The sequence below is a fragment of the Aptenodytes forsteri genome, unplaced genomic scaffold (assembly GCF_000699145.1).
Source record: "Aptenodytes forsteri isolate BGI_AS27 unplaced genomic scaffold, ASM69914v1 Scaffold195, whole genome shotgun sequence".
Lineage (NCBI taxonomy): Eukaryota > Metazoa > Chordata > Aves > Sphenisciformes > Spheniscidae > Aptenodytes > Aptenodytes forsteri.
Window position 1 is genome coordinate 5316381 of NW_008795317.1, and position 21830 is coordinate 5338210.

The 21830-nt window shown below is 38.1% G+C and overlaps 1 protein-coding gene across 1 annotated transcript in view; it reads right to left on the reverse strand.

Annotated features, from left to right (window-relative positions):
- Positions 1–19277, reverse strand: part of LOC103899212 (thyroid adenoma-associated protein homolog) — a 47104-nt gene extending 27827 nt beyond the window's left edge. Inside the window, exons 1-6 of the mRNA XM_009279638.1 lie at positions 19222–19277; positions 17658–17743; positions 5783–6195; positions 5332–5453; positions 3871–3943; positions 859–1003 (exon numbers count right to left, since the gene is read on the reverse strand). Of these exons, the coding sequence (XP_009277913.1) occupies positions 859–1003; positions 3871–3943; positions 5332–5453; positions 5783–6195; positions 17658–17743; positions 19222–19277 (895 nt within the window). The remainder of the gene's footprint in view (positions 1–858; positions 1004–3870; positions 3944–5331; positions 5454–5782; positions 6196–17657; positions 17744–19221) is intronic.
- Positions 19278–21830: the final 2553 nt, after the last annotated feature.

The following is a 21830-nucleotide window of genomic DNA, read 5'->3' on the forward strand; positions in this document are numbered from 1 at the left end:
ACTTTTTAAAAAAACCACTATCTAAAGTTGAAAAAATACTACCATTCTTCTTGTCTAACAAAAATTTGTATCCAGTCCATGTAAGTGTGGACTTAATACTCAAACTAAAAACATTTACATAACCACATTGGAATAAAATATCACAGAAAATAAGTATATAAAGCCGACTGTCTTGTTCAGGATGCAAAATAATTTATCATCTTTCACTACCTATTTTTGCATATCTCCTGGCCCTTTAGTCACAAAATCCCCTTACTCGCTGTTGCTTTGCCTTTCAGTCAGTAATGTATTGTTGAGTAAGGCTGTGTAGTTTTGTTTGTTTGTTTGTTGGTTTTCTAAAGAGACAGTCTAATGTTAACTTAAAAAAATTATCATCTCTGGGAGGTATAATGTGACCCAATTATTAATCAATCATTCTCATAGTAGAACGTGTCCCTCATTTCTAGACTGAACCCTTTAATTTCAACATTCAGCCAGCACAGCTTTGTTACACTCACAGTGTTAAACTAAAAGCATGTCCACATCATCAACAGAATATTTCAGAAAGATCCAAGTCAGAGAGAAACTGCAAGCCAGTAAATCTGTACAGCAATGTATAGTAGCCTGGAGACATAACAGCATCTCACGCCCCCCTTCTGCGGATTTATTGCAAGAGGCTCTGCACATGTGCTTTTTGTACCAGAATTTAAATAAGTCTGTTTAGTACATTAAATCAAATTAAAATTTCCAAAATATCCTGTTTGATGTAATTATGTGTTTTGACTGTGTGTAAATATATATATACACAATACATTTTAAGTCACATATTAATGGGTTTCATCTAAAAAGATCCAGAAAATTAATGTTCAAACTACTCACCAAGAATGAGCTTCTCATTGACCAGAAGAAATGTTGTTACACTTTTAAGAACTTCAGCAGCTGCTAACAGCATCTCTGTCTGTTGCTCATCTCCACAAAAATAAACTATCAGTTGAACCCATTTTTTCAGGACTACTTCTGAAATCTGAAGACACAGAACACGTGAGAAGTATGCTGTAGAATCCGATGCTACCGCTCACCATCACATTAAACTATGGGCTGCTGAAGGGATACTACTCATCAGTAAATGCAGGTTTTTTTCAAGGTGGTGAATCCCAGATGTCCACTCAGAAGTTGGCTTACTATGTCACAGATAGTTAAGATGGGAGATTTTCTTTTAGTCAGAGCAGTATTCATAGGCAATTCTCTCACTCTGTCCCTTCACACCAGACTCACCAACAACCACACAAGTCAATGCATATTTTTGTGTCCTCGGTTCTTCTAAACATGCAAGCTAAAGACAAATATACTGGACTATAACAAAGAGAAGCAATTCTCAGAAGCATCCTACATGTAGACACATACACATATCTGGAAAAACAACTAAGAGTATATGAACCGTAGCATCAATCTTAGGCTTTGGTAATGATACAATGCTTGGTAAAGGGGTGAATGCAGCTCCATCTGTCTCCTCTGCAGATACTGGGGATGAAATTTTTTTTTAATAAGACTGCTGAGGTACCTTGTGTTCTGATGGCATGTGCATTCAAAACACTGAAGGAATCTCCATGTTGGCTGATACACAGCAAAGCTCACTGTCCTAAAACATGAAGAATTAGAAAAAAGAACAGGAAAGAGAAATTTCCTGTTTCAAATAAAATCCAGTTGCCATCTTTAGTCCTCAGACATATGCTAGGAAAACTACTACTCAGCAATAATGGGACAACGCTTTGACTCTTTCCTATGTGTAGTGATGGCTACTAGATTTTTTGTGGAAAGAAATAATGTGCATTTTACCCGTAACTCAAACAGCACTTCCGAGACTTGTCAACTCTGATCTCCATTGGGACAGCTGGGCCATAACTGGGAGGATAAAGTCCTAACTTCCGTAAGTGACCAAGAAAGAGATGGGATCCCCTGCAAATGCCACACTCAGGAGGGCGGCGGGTCAGTCAAGCTGCAGGAACCTCAAGCGCAAGTTAGATAACAGAACATGCAAACTGCAGGAGGTGGCATCCAGGCGCAGCCACAAGCAAGTGTGTGCTACAGCAATTTAAAGGAAGCTCCAGAGGAAAGAAAAACCAAACAGATTGGGACCTCATGCACACGAGAACAGGAAAAGCAGCACCAGCTCGACCTGGAGACACTTGAGGTATATGCAACTATTTTTTTTTTTCCCCTCCTTTCTTTCCTTTTTCACTTATTTTTAATTAAAGGAATTGAAAAACAGAATGACCAAGTAAGGTAAAGAAGAGAACCAATGAAAAGGTGAGTCGAGTTAAAGGGCAGAGAAGCGCAGGACTCATTGAGGGATAAATGAAACCTTGGTCGTGGTCTGCCTCATTCTGCGCGGTGGCCATGTACCTGCACTGCACAAAGGGACAGAGCCAGAGCATGTCCTATAGATTCTGTAACAGGTTAAAAAAAAAAAAAAAATCTCCCAAGATGTTACAGATATTCAAATTTTGAACAGACACATGGACTATCTAGAAAGACAAGAACTTGACTTTTACCTTATGGAAGAGAAACAATCCCTTCTACAGATGCAAATACTGAATGCAAGCCCAAAGACAGACTTTAGATGGAAAACTGATGTACTTGGTCTTTTACAAAGCGGAAGGCACACTCTGTACAGATGTCTTAGATCTCCCATGATTTACATGCTTATTAGAGAAAGTTCTTTTAGCATTACTACAGTTAAGATTGTTACAGCATTTTTCATTAATTCCTCTTTGTAAATTAATACCAAACTTCAGAGCAATAATATGTTCCACGTCTATTTGTGAAACCAGGTTTATATGGTTATTTTAATGTTTATAACTCAAAGTCCTTGCATTTTGCCTTTCTTAAAAAGATTTAACATCATAATTCATGTTCCCAATTCCTGTGTGCAAATCTGTGCCTTCCTTTTTTTTGTAATGAGACAAGATTATTAGCATACAATATGAATTAATTCTGCTGCACGTTCTATAAAAAAATAACAGCTACATAAGGAAAAAAAAGATCTTCATTTTAAAACAGATCATGAGAGTTTTGTCTATTTTTACATATCCATTAAGTGGTTTTTGTATCTTTGAAAATAAACAAACAAAATAATTGTCTAGCATTAAAAGCTGCCTTAGCACTACACATACATACGTGACATCACAGACTGACAATTTAAAATCAAAAGAAATCTGAGCCAGTAATTTGTGCTGGTATAAATCAAAATTAAATAGTCTATAAACAGGAACGGAGAACACAGAGCCTTGAATTTTACAAGGGTTAGTATATTTACTCTAGTGTTTTAAAAACAAATTTTAAGAGGAAATTCAATGAGGAGCTCCATGCAGACAACAAGCTGGTGCGCTCAGACAGTGATTTCAGGCTTAGACTTGGCAAGGTCAGATGGCACACAGTGAGGAAAGGAACTGCACTCAACCACTGCTTCAGCTTCTTGCCTTCCCCTTGGATCTGCTCTCCTCCTGGCTCCTCAGCAATTACAAACCACAATGAAGTTGCACTTTAGTAAATGGACTGGATTCAGTACATGTGTTAATCACCGTAGGCATTTCTCTTTCCACATTATAGTGACTATTTTGGATGCTCTCAGAAGTTGAAATTAATCCATCAGAAAAATTTACTTACATACTTAACTTGAAATGACTTTGAGAGGGATGTACTGAGATGATACTCATGGCCGTTTAATTTCAGAACATGGCAATGTATTCAGAGAGGAAGAGATAATGCCAGAAAAGGTGCAAAGATGCAAGAAAACATAAGCTTGGGGCTTCTATCTAAAAGAAGCCATGTTACTTCTATCACCAAAAACTCCAGAATTACAACACTGTTAAGCAGCTCCGTTTCCCTTACCTGCTGATGGTTCTGCAAAAGATGGATAACCAACTTGGAGGCAAATTTGAGAGCTATGCTTTGAATTTCAGTGCTGAGAAAACAAGGTAAAGAACATTTCAAAAAAAGCAGCTATTTCTGCCATTATTTCATCTCTAGAAAAAAACCAGCCAGTTCTTAATCATTCCTGATTATCACCAATGGGTATTTTGCAAGCTGAGCACTCGGAATTTTTACATTACCGATCTTGATGTTAGTTAAGTTTTTAGTTGATATGCAAATGAAATACGCTCTTACCTTCACCTCTCTCGTGTTTATTTTCTATCTGCATACTTCCCATAGAAAAACACATTTGAAAATGGAAGCCAAGTCAAACAAACCAGACATTATTTTAAATGATAAACAAAAGCATTTCTTCAAGCTGGTGTTAAGCTCCAGGAATCTCTCTTCTATAGCTGCTAGAAATGTTACTAGTGCAGAATATGCCAACTGCCAGCTCCTGAGCCTCCATACTGCCCAGCAGGGCCTAAGGACACAGCGCTTGGCACCGTGGCTCCTGAAGGGCTGGTCTCACCGTGGGGAATGGCAACACCTGAGCAGCAAGGTCTGCTATTTCAGCTATTTCCTTCTAACAGCACCAGTCAGTGTTATTTTACCACAAGTATCTTATTTCATTCCAGAAATAAACACTCCACATCATCATTTAAACTTGAAAAATTAAGTGCAAATCAGCAGCAAATGTGCACAGCTATAAAATGCTGTTCTACACTCTAGACCATAAATATTCTACATTGGCAACACTGGGGTGCAATGTTTATATGGCTTAAAAAAAGAGACTATTAGAAACAGGATGGTCTTGCCCTTAGAGCCCAGACACTTTAACCCTGTTTGTCCATTCTGTTATAAATGGATGGACACAGCTTCTAATGCAGTACGAACTACAAACTGGCTCCAAATTTTCAGCGCTTTCTGCTGACTCTACAGTCTGATTAGGAGTGCTAACCCTAAGGATTAGGGTTAACCATTTCTGCCAATCCAACAAGTGAAATCAGATCTGTCACTCTTTCTATAGACCATCCGCAGACAAACCAGGATAGGACGGATGGCAGCTTCACAGTGAATGAGTGTAAGTTTGGATCATCAGTTCTATGCATTATGGTGTTTCCCAATTACCGTTCAGGAAGAGCTATGCTTACTGGCTATCATCTGACAGACGGAGTAATTTCTTATTTCAGGAACTGTGTTACTGGACATTTACAGGGTGCTTGCCAGTATGACTTGTGGGCCTTTTCAGTAATTTGGATCCATGTCTAACTTATCTGAAAAACTCTCATCAAGAGGTCTCTCTATTCAAGTAAGCCACACTCACTTTTCTGAAACATGGATTTTTAAATCGACACATAGTCCAAAACCAATAAATTAATGCTTCAACATTTAAAGTTTTTAAAATATAAGTATTTTAACGTGCATGACAGACCATACCTGTTGGAGATATCTACAGTGTTTAAACTCCACGTTAAGAGCTCATTTGGATTCATTTTTATAGAGCATTCAGTCTTTGGAAGCACATTTCTGAGATCCATATTATAAAGAATTTCCAGCACCTGCACACACAATTCACAAACAAAGAATTTACAAACAATCTCAACATGAATGTGTACATTTGAGATCAGTAAAACACTGACTTAAACCCCACTCCGAGAGCACAAAGGTCCCCTCCTGAGAGTGCTAAAAAAGGAAAGAGGAAGTTCTTGCTTTTATGCAAGAATATCCGTTACAGAATTATAGCACAGCTCCTATTCAATGTAAAAAAACCCCAAACCACTCACATACTATTTAAAAAACATCATGCATGTTTGAAATATATTTTTAAAAATTAAGAATATCATTTACTGAAAACATACCAAATGTCAATAAAATAGCACCCTCCTACCTTGCAAAAACACTGGAGATTCTTTTCCTTCAGAGCCATTGTGAGAAGAGTGCCTTCCAAATCAATGAGTAAACACAATACACCTCCTCCTCCTTCTGCAACCTGCTTGGAATTTATTTGTTTCAACCACAGCAGTATTGCTTCCAACGCAAGCAGACGTACTTCATGAAACTCACAGTGAAGGAGATGAACTATTGACAACGATGGCTTGGCTATTTTCTTTGCAACAGGGGAACTGCTGCTCTGGATGTCAGGACCTGCAGTCACCGGCAGCACTGATATTACAAGTTTGGTGATGCTCTGAAGATACTGTATCAGTCCTGGTATTGCAGATGAGTAGGGAATACCGGACACCAATTCAGAATCTGAAATAACTCCGTTCATCTCTTCCCAAAATCCAAACAATTGCATTCCTGAAATGAGAATAAAACTAAGTAAAGTGACAAATAGATGATGTTACCATCTGCTCCATACCATGAAGTGATTCTGAAGTTGAAAAACATCAGGTATGCAAAAGGTATCACAAGGTAAATTCAAGCATGAAATGAAAACATAGATCTCCTTCATTTTAAACTGATTCTGAATTATAAAACAGCTTTCCTAGATATCACGTGTATTCATATTTAAGTAGAAAGAAATAAGGACAAACTTTTCTGAAAACTATAAATTGTTCAACACACGGGATGAAAGCTTCAAACACCTTAAAAAATGCTACAACACTTTACAGACTGCCCATCATCTTTGCCAATTATAGCTGTTTGATAAGTATTTCCTTAAATCAAGCTACTGATACAGTCTTGTAAATTGTACATGCTTTGGACTACCATTGTAGAAGGTGATTAACACAAATAAACTGTATTAAAGACATTTGGAAAAAAATGTAGGTAGTTTGGAAACCTCAAAAAGCACCAAATACAAATATGCAATCATATTATACTCGATAGAATAGCTCTAAAATCAGAGATCAGACTGGAGAAAGTGCTGTCTGTCAGCCTACCCAGCTGCAACTGAAATCAGGAGAAACAATGACAGGGCCATTCTGATAATACTGAAAATCCCACGCTTTGCATAGCTTTAGTCAGAAAAGGTTACTATTAAGAAGATGCCCCTTCTACATAAATAGATCTGTCCTGTGTGTATCAATCTGAAGAATTTACTGATTGAAAAATCCAGTATGCTTTTCCTATGCCTATTAACTTTGAACAGTTAACACAGCTAAGAAGAAAGGAGCTGCACTGACATCTCCTGTCAGCACAGGAACTGTGACATTTCAGTCATTTACAGTGGTGCAACCTGCCCACATGGCACAGCACAGCCCGAGAACATTCTGTAGTGCGTGGCCACCTCCCAAAGTGAACTAAAAGGTCCCTGCTATCTGTGATGCCAGAGGGTTTCAGGCTCTAGCAAAGTTGGCAATGTTGACGCAAAATGAAAGGAAAAAAAAAAAATCATTAGTCCTCTCACACACCTAAGACTGAAATCCTCACACGCTGCCTTCTCCATCATCAGCAGCAATAAACAATTTTCTAGTATCAAAACCAAGATTTTTGCCCAGTTCAGATGTTTGTATAGCTTGTACTGCAAGGAAATTAATATGCTATATCCCACAGAATTCAAATACAAGCATGAAATAAGGCAAAATCATGAAGAATTACAGAAAAGAACACCACTGCCACTGGTGTTGAGAGATGTTAGAAGTTTGGAGTTTTTAAAATATCAAAAATGCATTAAAGGTAAATACAAAGATTAAAGCAAACTTACTTAGATTTCTTCAGTATCTAGAAGACAAGTCATTGCCATATAACTTTGCTATTTATAATTAAGTACTGAGTACTACCAAAAAGCCTGTCCAAGTATTGCCATTGAATTGCTGAATCTGACATGAAGCTGCAACACAAATATGGGTTTGTTTTACTGCCCATGAAGACATTTCCCTAATCCTTCTATTTACAGATAAATATCCTGCCCTTTCATATTCAAATTCTTCCAAAGCCATCTTAATTTGTTTGACATTTACATAGAAACTTGTCATGGTTGTACACTGTCTAGCATGTAAGGCAGAAGCATTTTCTGAGTAACTCTGGACAAGCTTCAAAGAAATTTGGTATTTGAAAAAGATTTTCAGACATATTACCTAACCATTAGTTCTGTCAGTCATGTTTTCACTACAGTTTCTTTTCTGAACGGGCTTGATGTAGTCAAAGAAACCAATATCACTGTGAACCCGTGTCACAGCATAATTCTCTGGATGACACAGGTGGCTTCCATCTCATAACATGCAAACTTGTATATTTTATTTCCTACATTTTCTAAAACTCCTCCAAACAAACTGGCATTACATACCAGCATAAACTAGCATTAATGCCTATGTCACACAAGTATCCAACTGCCAGAATTCCTTGATTTCTGAACTGTCTGGTTGCCTTGGAGAGGGATTAGGCCTTCGTCCCAGTTATTACACGGCCTAACTCCACAGACACAAGTTTAACAACAGAAATAATCCCAGGCAGTTGAAAGAAAAAGGTTCAAGTTCAAGCACCTCGGTTCGAGAAGAGAAACAGCTTCTGTTTTGAAGCCCTGCACCCTCTCAGCTTCCTACATGCTTCCCTCCTCAGCTGCATTTCAGCAATACACGAGTCCGCTAGCTCAGTGTTCAAATCAGGTATATATTTCTAAGTATATTGCAAGAGAAGTGCTTTTATTTCCTATCAACGTTGCTTTACATTGAGGTATAGCTATCATACGTGCAAGCAGTAACATGAAAACCAACAGGATGGAAGGGTCAAAGCTCTAGGGCGAGGCAAGGGAGAGCCGTATTAGGTGGACAAAAGGAGAAGAGGGGGAGGGTGTCTTTCATTTTGTTGGTGTCAACACTGCCAACTTTGCTAGAGCCTGCAACTTAACAGAGAGAGTGGTGACCCTTCTGTTGACTCCAGGAGCTGGCCACACACCGAGCTTCAGATCCAGTGCAGTAAACCTCCATTTGAATTTTGCAAGGCCAGCATAACTTCACTCTGCGTCTTCATCTTTGAAGGGGAAAATTATTTTCATACAAAAAACACGGCGTAGCTACTCACTCCTAGAACTACTAGTTTGCAGAGACTGTGATACAAGAGTCTTCTGCCACAGATCCTCTTTTTCTGTACATATTGAATACCTTTTCTGGTTTGGAAGCCTTCTGGATGACTTCTGTTTTTACCATGTAATTGTGAAAGACTGGACACTGTGGCTCATCTATTTTACAGAAAGTCTCTCTAAAACTGGATGTCTCAACAGCAAGGCTGTCAACAAAGTAAGACTGCATATTTGCGTAGCCTCAGCACACCACAGAGCAAATCCTGCATTCATCTTGTGCTCCGCATGTTCTCCAACACTCTTTTTTCACACAAATACGTACAGAAGGAAAGAAAGCCCCTGTCTTATTACAGTGCAGTGGAAATGCAGGGGAAATATTCCTGCTTTCAACTTCATCACTAAGAAATCTTTCCTGGATTTCATGTAAATATTTTCTCATCTGCTTAAGTTTAATTAAACTCTTTTCTTTGGCTTACATCAAAATATCCGACTAAACCAAAAAACCACGCTGGTTCCCAAAGTAAATGTCTGTCTATGTTGTTAAGATACAGTAAATACATACTTTTATTTACAAACAAAAATCATTGTACAATTTGAATGACCAGCTGCTGTGAGAAGGAAGAACAAATTTTGGCTGACCAAACAAGGATCCTGGCAAACAGCAGTCTTGTCCAGGATGCTGACAGATGCAAAAGAGCCCCCAAGAATTAAGTGGATTTTTTTTTTTTCTCCCTTAAGGATTGCCTCATTTGGGGGACAGGAAGAACTTCGGCTGTCTTCTAGGAAGGGACACATCTTACACAACAACTTGGTTCTCCTCAACACAGTGCATGAACATCCCAGTCTTCCTCAAACCCTTTATGTCCACTACATTGAGATATGCATACAACGTCTATGTCACATCATCTAGGTTTGAGGGGTTGTTTTTTTAATCCTATTTGTGATCAACTGATGTTCACAGTCAGTTATATGAAGTTAAATGATCTTTCATGATCTGAAAGTAAGGAGGAAAGGAAGAGGAGCAGAATGGACTTAGCAGACCTGATGAATCTCTAGCTACAAACCTCCTCAAAGTTTTAGCCAGCTCCAAAACCTGTGCCCTGCCTGACTTTTTTCTGCTCTTCCCCGCAGTGGCATGTAGGCACTATTCTATAGTCTGTTCCCAGGATAAGTAGTTACATACAGTAAGGACAGAAAAACTTCCCTGCTCAGCGATTAACAAGCTGTCAGCCGATGGACATTTCAGCTGATCTTTCATCTCAGAGATTCTAGAATATGTTCAGAAGTGACAGAAGTCATCTGAATTCCTTCCATATATAAAACCTAAACTTGCTTCATCGCCTTGCCAGATGATGTACAGGACTGATTATGTATTTCTGTTGGATTTAGGTAATTTTACAGTGGCTGTCTAGGCTACTGCCAATTGGACAACTCTCCGTATCATCAAGTGTATGTTGTGTGAGGGCCTTTTTTTCTGTATCTGTGATTATGATACATCTAAGTATTTGCACACTTTGAGATAAATATTGAGATCAAATCCTGTATGCAGCCCCTCGAGCATCCATGCCATCTTCCATCTTCCCACTAGAGGCTCCAGAAAAGAAGAACAAAGAAGGGAAAAAGGGGAGAAGTTATTACCAACATCAGAAAACTCACTGACACTCTGCAAAGTCAGACAAAAATTACAAGAGCAGCAATGAAATGCTGTTGTGTCTGCAGTACAATGTTATGGAAAGGGGGTCCCAGCATCAACAATCTGGATATTCATCATCATTCACCAAGACCTGCAAGAAGTTGCAATTATTTATGGACTAAGAGATTAAAATCCTTTGCACTCACAAACTACCATCTATCCAAGGGTATCTGAAAAGATCATATGAATAGAGGGAAGGCTGAAAGGTAATCAGTGCCAAGAAGAGATTTTCCTAGACAAATATTAAGGAAAAGTATTTTCTTTCATATTTTCCCTTTTTATTAAAAGTGGATTAGGCGAAGTCACTGGTAAATGGAAAAAAAAACCCAAAGAGAACAGAAAAGCATATTTTATTACAATGCAGAACTAAGATAACTGTTGATCAGGAAAAGGGCATATTTTAAGCAGGATGTTTTCTTTTAAAGACATCTGCAACAATTTCGACATCAGAGACTAAGCATCAGTACTCACAATACAATTCAAAACTACAAACATGAGTGATTAACAGAATCCACAGATAATATATTGTTGAGGATAGAAGCATCCCATTGCATTTTGTGTACTATAAGGGAAAGTTTTCAAAGAAAAAAAATGGGAAAGTAAAAAGCATTTGATCTGGACACTGAGGCTGCTATTTTTCTTACAGCTTCTCTCTGGCACAGCACCAAGTTTTCCACTTTTTTTGCATTCATAGAAAACCATAAAACCCCATGGAGACAGTGCAAGTCAGTCAGTGGTACATGTTGGAATCTAAACAGAACCTGAAACAAGATTTCAGAAGTATAAGCAGTCTCCGTCTTCACATGGGGACAGAATTTTAACTGCTAACATTAAGAAACACGATCAACTCCACTCTCCCCTTGTGTCACTTATTTCCTATAACACCCTTCCACATTCCCTGTTCAACACAGCATTCCAGCAGTATCATGCTCTACCCTCCACAACCCTCCTCCTTTCATTGTGCCCCCACAATCTTTCTGAAAACACTTTTACTTTCCTCCTCCCACGCCTGTGCCACGAGTTCTGCCTCCGACACTTCCTTGACCGCCCGCTGGTGTTGCACACCTTCACCTCCTTTCTCCCAACATTTATTCCTTTCAGCCTCGGTCCATTTGCTTTGTCCTTCTATCTCGCACTCACTTTTGCGCTGTCTTTTGGCCACCTTAACTTAGTACATCCCTCACTTGATCTGCCTCTGGCATTTCACTGTCTGTGCAACTCCCAGTCACTCCCTGTCTCTTGGACCTCCAACAATCCCATCCTCAACTTCATTCTCCCGTCTGCATTGAATTAAAATATTGGGTACCCAACTGCACTCCCTTTTGACTTGTCTAATTTAATGTCAGTAAGCATAGGCCATTTAGATGATTCTATAAATATGTTTTAAATCTTTACCTTCCTTGAGTCAAAATAACAACATTGACCAAGTGCCACAGTCAATATAATGGCACAGAAAGTTCATGTAATTTCTGACATAACAAACAAAAATTGCTTTCAATTTGTTCAGATGGAATTTCTTAAGTTTAAGCTAATTAGACCAAATAACCAAAACATGCATTAACAGGCTGCCAGTGTTTTTGTTCAAATAACTGTTTGGCCACAGTTCTTAGGGATTTAGGTAAAGAAAGTTAAACTATGGCTAAAATAACCAACCTAGTTATTCCTGTCAAATTTTTACCATTTAAACATCATCAGTTTTTAAGTTAGCCAGCAGAAAAACTTATTTTAGTTACCAGTTAGCTTCTTTTCAAAATAAGAAAGAGTAAGAAGTACAATATAGAAAAAAAAGTAGGCACAGCTTTCAAATGCTATTTAAAAGCCCTACAAACCACATCATTCAAGCAAAACATTTAAGAGAGTCCTACTTAAAAAACAATTTGGGCTTTCATTGCAAAGCATCTAGAAGTTTGATAACGCATACTATTTCTACCAATACAAGAGAATGATATTGCAGTATATGTCATTTAAAACACAGTATTTTGTCATATTTGAGAGTATAAAAACGGACAAAATCAGCAGACAGTTGTACATAACTTCCCATGTTTCTGGTCTCAAACACACATGTGCGATGCACAGTATTTTTTGCAATTGTTTCTGTTGCTTATGAGCAGAATTTAAGAATCTTAACTAAGCCACACCTACGAAAGGTTTAGCTGTTCAGAAGATAGTAAGAAAATGGAAGTCTGTTTTTGCAAAACTCAAGGAAAGAATATATTAGTGAGAGCAGAATACTGGCTGCTCCATTTTGATATCAAAACAATCTATTTATGAACAGGATTAATTATGTAAATACTGAGTAACCGTTCCCACTGACGACAACAACAGTGGAGTTTGGTTAATCTCAAGAACTTTTATAAATTCTTCCACCTCAAATGTAGAAAGGAAAAATGCATAGTTAGACTTCAAGTGGCAGCTTCTCCTAAATCACAGGTTCAACCTATTTGACATCCTATTTCAATGTTTTCTCTTTCGCGTCAAACTTGAATTTTGACAACACTATACTCGGTAATAGGCCAAACCAGCCAGGAGACTGACAGCATATATATAGGATAAAAGAACAACTAGGAAGGATTATCTTTAGCAAATTTTTCTTGCATCTTTTCCCTGACACCTGTTGTATATCCAATTTCACTTATGTTGATGGGCTTTATGGACTCAACACAACACTTTATCGACAAGTACCATTTTTTTTTTTTAACACAACCCTGGGTAAAATACGCTTTTATTAGTCAAGTGTATTTTAGCGAGTTGCATCCATTTTTCCCTTCATGAATTGACAAAATACTAGCAGAAAACTGTTCTGAGATGTGAGCAAGAAAGAAAATGCGACCACTTTGTCTTGTGGCAATCTTCATCGGTTACAGAGAGACAGAGCATCCCAGATCTGAGCTTTCACTGCAATGCACTGCTCTGGCTCCTGTGTTACCAGCACCGCAGGATCACAGTAATACTCTCATCTTATTGTTTAGCTTCAGACACCAATTTCCAGGAGAAGATCTGAAAGCAGGAATGTCTATGATGGGTCCTGTCAAAAGTCCACATATTCAACAGAGGAATCTTACCCACTGAAACACTGTATCACAGCATAGCCTGTTTGTAGTCTGGTATTCTGTCTCTTGCAAAGCCCATCTCTGAGTGCAGAGAAAAGTGCGTAACTGCAGACACACGCGTAGATCTGTGGCACTACAGCTTGACAGACCTCTCCTTCTAACTCCTGCTGATCAAGACGTGTGAATTTGCAAATAATTATAAATTATTATAAATGTCCAGCTAAGGCTGGACACATTCTCACCTGGACTCGGAGGCATTTTTCCCCTCCAAAGACGCCTACAAGTGTTATTTGCTTCCTCCAGTAATGTTTGAAGTGTGAAGTTCGGGAACTTGCCCCTATTCCTACACCACCCACTCTGGTGCTGGTTTACTTCTGGAGGAGTAACTTAACTGCTTTAGCAGGGTACAAGTGCCAGAAAATCCTCTGGAAGAGGACTGCATTGTTCTACCCATTAGACTGAAAAGGCCCTGGACATCTGTGATTCCAAGTCTATAAAAACAGTTACTGTGGAGACAACTTATCAAAGAGGTCTGCAAGAACAAATTCACTGGATATTATTAATAATTATTAATACTGACAGTAGACATTAGCTCATCAAATCATCCTAGATCTGGCAAGAACTTTTGTTTGCTCTCAATAAAGGCAAAAATAGTATTTTTATTTATATATTAACTTTTTTTTTTTTAAATGCTTGCTTCAGTTTTTTTCCGAGTTCCAACCGCACTTGATAACTGAAAAAAAATATGTTGTAAGTTTACATAGTCTTGGCATTATGCATTGTCTCTGCACGTCAGAAGACCCTCGGGCACTTCAGGAGCTGGAAAAAATGCTCTAGATTTTTGTCTATCAACTCAAGGAAAGAAAACTGTATTTTCCCAGTGACATGAATCAGGCAACACTTCCATCCAAACCAGCACATCAGAATAACTATGGGGTGGTTTTTTTGTTTGTTTTAAGATAAATAATTATCATTTAGCCAGCAATAAATTTTTAGCTGGACAAGATGCTTTTGGTATCCATTACTCCCTGCCTTCCTTATCCGACATTTTAAGTTGTTCTGAATTTGTGAAGTAAATTCCCTAAGGGCTGTCCTGCACTTTAAGAGACAGATTTTATTAATTGAATACAACAAATCACTTACAGAAAATAATCGTAATGTAGGAAAGGCCTAGGCAGGGTTGTACTCTGAAAATCTCTTTGTAATTGTAACCCCTTTAGACAGGCATAATCAGTTAGAAGTGGTCTGATTTTAACCAGTTGCAGGCTCATTACATTGCATTCCCGTTTCTGTTGATGAAAATCAGTTTCAGCCCGTGGCCTGGAACTCATACACAGCACTTCCTGGGGCCTCTTAGATAAACACATGAAGAAACAGTTTTATTTGGATTTGTCCTTCACCCTTTATTCATTCAAACAACTTTACAAATCAAGATTAAAACAGAGAAAAATTGGCTCATAACCAGAGATACACATATACGAGTAAGATATTTAATTTCAGAAAAGTATAAAGCCTCAGTTAATAACTATTCCTTACAGAACATTTAAATGTGAGACTCAAAACATTAATTTTTAACTGCTGAGTTTAGTCTTTCTCTCACTGTGTCATGGGACACTCAGGTTCTATTTAATATAAACATACTACTCCTTCATTTCAGAAAGGCTTCTGCCTGTGATATATAAAATTGTCCCTAACGTATCTTCAAGCTTTCAAAACCATATTTCCAGTTTAAGTTTCTACTCTCTGTAGATATTGCCTGCAACATATAATTTTAAGCCTATATAGGAATGAAACTTTTAAGCAAGACAATACTAATGAACGATCCCTCAGCAGAGAGAGTCTGCAAAAATAATTGCTTTCCTTCCACAGAAATTGTACCTTACAGCACCCAGGTTTGGAACAGTCCACATGAGCTTTGAAAAATAAATGAATCCACTACAGTCAGTAATCCAGCCACTGCATGGTGCAGTACCCCAGGCTCAAAGGGCTATTCACAAGTCAGGGGCATTAAAAAAAAAAACGGGAGTTTCCTGGTGTGGAGAGGTCAATAAAAGCCTTTGCAAATGTGCAGCAATTGTTTAAAAACCAAAACAGACAAAAACCCCAAAGGTAACTGAAATAGGAAAGAGACTGATAAAGAAATGTAATGCCCACTAAGTAAGCAAGTGAGGAGCCCTCACTTGGAATACTGGCTGTTCCTTCATAAAAGAAAAGACAAAAACAGTTGGGGGGTGAGAGATGAGAATAATCAGAAGCAGAGGAAAAAAAACTTCATATGAAGAGAATACAGAAAGACTGGGATGATTCATACTACAAAGGAGATGAACAGAGGTAGAGGATCATGATTAAAAAAAAGTGTAAAAATTAATATTTCAAAGAGGATCTATCTTTAAAAAAAAGGAGTACTCAAATTAAAAAGAAGGGTGATGAGCCCAAATATGGTTGAAGGGGGCTTTGGGGATTGTTTTTGTTTATCTTGTAGATGTGATGCACAGCTACACTTTTCAATGTATTGCAAAGGATAATCACTAAGGCCAATGGCATATCAAGGATTTAAGAAACTTTATTTTGTATAAATAACGAAAATAAGTAAATATATATTGTAACATTAAAAGTTACTGATGGTAGATATAGCTCACCCAAAACAACATTAAAGAGCCAGAAAAAAACATATCCCTAGAGACATGTTATACTGAAACTGCTTCATATAGGGTGGTACATTCCTCCCTATAAAGCATGCAGCCCTTGCCTAGTCACAAACAGTGGTCAGTACCCGACAGAACGAGACCTACAGTGCAACATCATCTGGAAGTTTCCTTTACTGAACAGTACATCTTGACATCTGGGACCCATGAGAGAGGAAAGACTCTTCAGAGGACATGAAAGATCAGACCCATCTCCTAGAGTCCCCGATAACCCTAACTGTCTTCCTGTGGTAGGGCGGAACCCACCTGTCACATATTTTCTATATGTCTATGCTTCTGTTATAACGGCTAGATTCTGCATCAACCTATCTCAGAAGTTAGTTTCAGACATGTTCATCACCAACTCATTTTCCTGACAACTACCACTATTTGAACTGTGCATTCACAAGAAATCACACAAATAGCAATTATGGAATTAAAATCGAACTACTTCTACCAAAGGTCTAAGCAAAAAAGCAAAATGAATTGGTTTTAAAATTAAGAACAGCCCCCAAAACAAAACACTCTGAAATAAAGAACGGTTCTAATGACTTAAATGCAGTGTTAAAATTAGTCATTAAGAATTTTAATGAAATGAAAGAACTATTCTTTAATTGCCTTCCTGGACTGACAAGGTAATTTACTCCTCACGTGTTCATAAGAAGTGAACAAAACAGGCCCCACAAGGAAGCTAGTTACAGCTGACCAAAAGTTGCCTATACACAGTCACACTTGAAAGGGTATCCCTTCCTCCATACCTTTGTTTTCCTTATTGTTTACAGTATGTTTTGTATTGTTGCAAACAACACTCTGTATCATTAAAACCACTAATAGTTCTGACTGGTCCTTCAAAAGCTTCACAGTGATAAAGAATAAATATAAAAAAGGAAATTTAAAGAAGTTCTCAGAGTTGTTTCTTATAAAACTTCTAAAGATGAGAAAACACTTTCTCTGAAACACTTTCAGGTGTCTCCTGAGGGAACATCTCTGTAGCTTTCAGGAAAGGTTAAAGTAGCAATATTCCAGGGTTCGGATTTTGTTTGTATTTACAACCTTGGATCAGAAAAACATTTTGGAACACTGGAGGGGATCTTTTTTGTTGTTACATAGTTCTAGGATTAGGAATATTGCCAGATCATCATTTCAGGCTTTGACACGGAGCCATACCTCATTCTTCTCATCAACGACCCCCAAGACTAGCTCTACAGAAGGCAGAATAAAGGGCCCTTTTATACAAAGCAGCTAACGGACTCCAGCATTCAGTAGATACCATGAGTACAGGTAATATATTATTGTTTCTCTGGATTCAACAGAGCTCAGAAATTTCCCCACAGATATTCCATCCGATTTATAGAGCAGTACTTTTGACCTACCTTGCTTTTGAAACTTCCCCAGGTGAGTACTCAGCATCACAAGGACATCAAGATAGGCAGCTCTAGTCACCAAACAAGGATTTGGCCTAGAAAAATCAAATTACTAAAGATTAAATCCTTATAACATCCATGCTCAGAAACAGCAGTGAAACACACCACCTTGGTGTGTCTATTTTACTTAATTAATGAAGATCAACTACTGATCAAATTAGACTGCAAATGCAAAATAATTAGGCCCAGTTATCTAAGCTTCGCTTCCTGGTCCATTCCGAATGACAGTCTCCCTAGCAGAATGGCAACACCCTTCGTCCATCCATTCCACCAAATCGCAGTTCATACATTTCATTATTACTGGATTAATCAGCTTGCCCTGGCAACTAGTATGTCTTTGTTTTGCTTATAGATAATGTGTGTAATTAAATGCAGTAACAAAAATAAGTCTTCAGGTCTTATTGTTACAGTTCATGAAAGAGAAAATTCCCCATGAAAGGTACCTGTTACATCTTTTTAACAGCCATAGCGCTCTCACTGTTCTGATGAAGACCACAGAAGCATGCATGTTTTTAAAATTAGATTCCTCGCCCCCCCCCAGACAAGAATGTTGGGGATTTTGTGTGTACAATGCAAATTGGTAATAAGCTACTCTCTGCTCTAGCTCTTCAAGTTACAAGTGATAGACATTTTCTCTCCAATTAGAAAAGTAAAATTAGGTTAAATATCTTCATTTTTCTCTATATTGTTATCACTGTATGTTTCATCCAGGAAAACTTTTCTTAAAATATAACTTAACGTGAACAAACAGGAAATCCAGTTCAAACACAGAAATTATTCTGATGAGTCCAATGGGACTTGCACTAAACCAAAAACTTTTAGAATCAAGCAGCACGAGCTTCAAGCATGACTAATTCTGTTCAGTATTTCATTTTTATTTTATCTGGCACTTTCTTTGTATGCTTATCTTGACATTTGAAACTCTTTCAAAAAATTGTTAATTAAAAATGTTCCAGCAAACATTCTCAACTCTGTAACATCTTTAAAATTCAAGAAAAAAAAACTTTTTCAAATAAGGTATGTGATCGTGACATAAATATGAAAGATCTGAGGTTCTTGCATAGAAGTTTGGCAGCTGTATTTGCCTATGGAGAGTTAGTCTATGATCCTGTTAAAAAAGACAGCTTTTACCAGAAACACTGCTCTCACCTTCAGTAATAAACTCTGTAATAAGCCTGAATTACTTATGCTTACTTTTACGGTCTACAATATTATGCATTCATATAACACATGGCAGACTACATGCAACCAGGATTTCTCTTTGGAAAAGACTGAAAAAGTTTTTTTTTTTTTTTTTTTTTGCATAAACAGACTTTTTAGACACCTTCTTACTAGTGAAGTAGTCATGAACCTCCCAAAACTTCTCCATGCTTGCTTCTTACTACTTGCCTTAAAGCACGAGTGCTAAAAGCCTGTCTGCAAAGAAGATGCACATCAGTAAGCACTAATACCGTAAGAAGCCAAAGCAATTTTAATATGGCCTATTTGGAAAAGCTGTATTAGGAAGACTGACTTTTTAGACACCTTCTTACTAGTGAAGTAGTCATGAACCTCCCAAAACTTCTCCATGCTTGCTTCTTACTACTTGCCTTAAAGCACGAGTGCTAAAAGCCTGTCTGCAAAGAAGATGCACATCAGTAAGCACTAATACCGTAAGAAGCCAAAGCAATTTTAATATGGCCTATTTGGAAAAGCTGTATTAGGAAGACTTAATTTCTGTCCACCCTGACTAAGCGAACCTCTCTCCTTAATCTTGGGCATCCAGTTGTTGCCCAAGTTGTTCTTCACAGATCTGTGTGAAAACACCACGAAGAAATACTCACAGGGTTAGGAGCTCAACCCACGAGAAAAGAGAGTGACGGATCAGTCAAAGGCTTAGAAGAAAAAGAAACCAAGAGGTCTCTCAGAAGTACTCATAAAATGGATGAAAGCAGCCATGACAGATTTCAATTAAGATGAGGAACATAATGGGCCTACTGCACTCCAGGTCCTTTGAAAAATGGAAGACTCACTTATTATTCAGTCATTTCACTGGAAAGAAAATTTCCAACGTACAAACTGTGCCTTGGGAAAAACATGGCTGACACAACCTTTACTGAAGAAGTGACAACAGCAATACTGACATGTTTTTTTATTCTGGTCCAGCTTTTAAGCATTTATCACTTCATTTTGAGTATGCGCATATGCATGTTTTGATTTGGAAATGAGGCTTTTCTAGCATAAAACATGCCAAACGTTTGTTCTTGGCTGGCTCCACCGTTCTGGTGATGCTAGTGAATGCTCAGCCATATGTGCCAGACGGACACAACAGGAAATTCAGTTTTCCAAAAACAAGATATTTCAGTGTTGTTCAGACTGTAGCAAAAAGCTCAGTCTTGAAGACAGTCAGACTGTGATTTGCCTAACAGACCTGACAGCCAAAAATCACATGCTGAACATTTCAAGTCATGCACTGTGCAGTATTTAAGATGACCTGTTCATGCAGAACTTCAATAATGAGAGTGGGAAGAGTACAAGATGTTTCTTTTTTAACACAGATACCCAAATAAAGTGGTGTTCTCATAAACAAGCTTTGAGGAAATCTGTCTCCAAACAAGAAAGTCACAGCAGTAGCAAGGGTGGGAGCTCCAGGCATCTGGAACAGCGTTCCTTTTTTTGTCCAAAACCCAAAAATTAGTTCATTTCCCTTCCAACCTGGATATTAATAGAAACAAATATATCATATGCTTACTCCAGATGATAAACTGTATGTGACTCTGAACAGGATAGAGCTAGAGATGGTTAGGACTCTCGTATCTAAGGGTATGTCCACAAAGAAATATAAAATGGGTATCAAAACAATATTCATACTCCTACACATATATACTAATAGCAGGCTAGTGATGTCAGTGCAGAGATCCAAACCTCATCAAAGTAATGCTTTGTCTACATTAGCAAGCAGGTTGGTGTAACAACAGCAGATCTGTGAAGTCAAACAGCTGGTACCAAAGACCTAATGCCCACCCTACAAACCATGCCCAGATGCATTAAAACGTAATTTTCAGAAGTTCATCTTGTTGATTTTTGTTTCTCTTTGGATACAGAGTTTATAGCCAGCCTGCTCCAGGAATCTCACTGCACTTACAAGCTTATCCCACAGTTTCTGTCACTCCTTCATGATGCTGTACTTGGAGGTTGACTGTCCAGGTGGAAATAAAAATCAGCTCACAGACAACCACTGAGCTAAATTTCACTAACAGTCAATATTGCAGGATATTTCAACACATCTGACTGGAGAGAGGTCAAAGGCTGTCTGCCCTGAGTAACATGTAAAAGGCAAGCATCGTCACAGGCTTGACCCGCCAGGCAGAGGGGAAGACGACACCTGCAACCTTTAGAAGCACAGGCAGGGACGGAAAGGATTACTGCTTACAAAGAACAAGGCCCAGAAGAAACGTGTTTCTAATTTAATCAAGGGGAACGAAACAATGACAGGAGGAGCTGCTGTGTCCCTTCCCATCACGAAACTCCATAGAAGATACAAGGTGACTGAAAGAGCACAAGTCAAAAAAGTTAAAGGGACTGAAGGTTTTAAAGGGTCTACAGATTTTTTTTTTTAACTGCCTAAAGCTCCAGCCTAACAGTATCTTCAGTACAGGGAAAAAAAAGTGTCTTTAATTATTATTTTACGTAGGCATGGCTGAAAAGTAGATAAATCTGAAAACACAGGTGCCAGTTTCCATACTATTAATTTTGACACATTATAGCAGATTTCTGGATTAGATCCTGAAAATAAAGTCTTCCAAACCTAGCCAATTTCTTATCATTAATGCTGAACAAGTAATTGGGGATAGGGTAGTCAGACTTCTTTGTAATTTCATTTTCAATTCTGGTATGTGAATATAAAATTAGAAAGGAGTTGAAGTCACTGGCAGCCTTTTGTTAGCTGTTAAGAGTCCAGGGATTTTTTTTAAGAGAAAAAGGCTAATGGAACTAAATAGTCCTTTCAAGGACATTGTGGTAGCGACTGGAGGTGGAAAGCTGCTGTGTGGAGTCCTATACGACAAGTCACAGAAACTGCTGAAGGAGAAGGTGAATCGAGCCAACTTGCAAGTGAAGGCCATCCAGCTGGCTTTAGACATT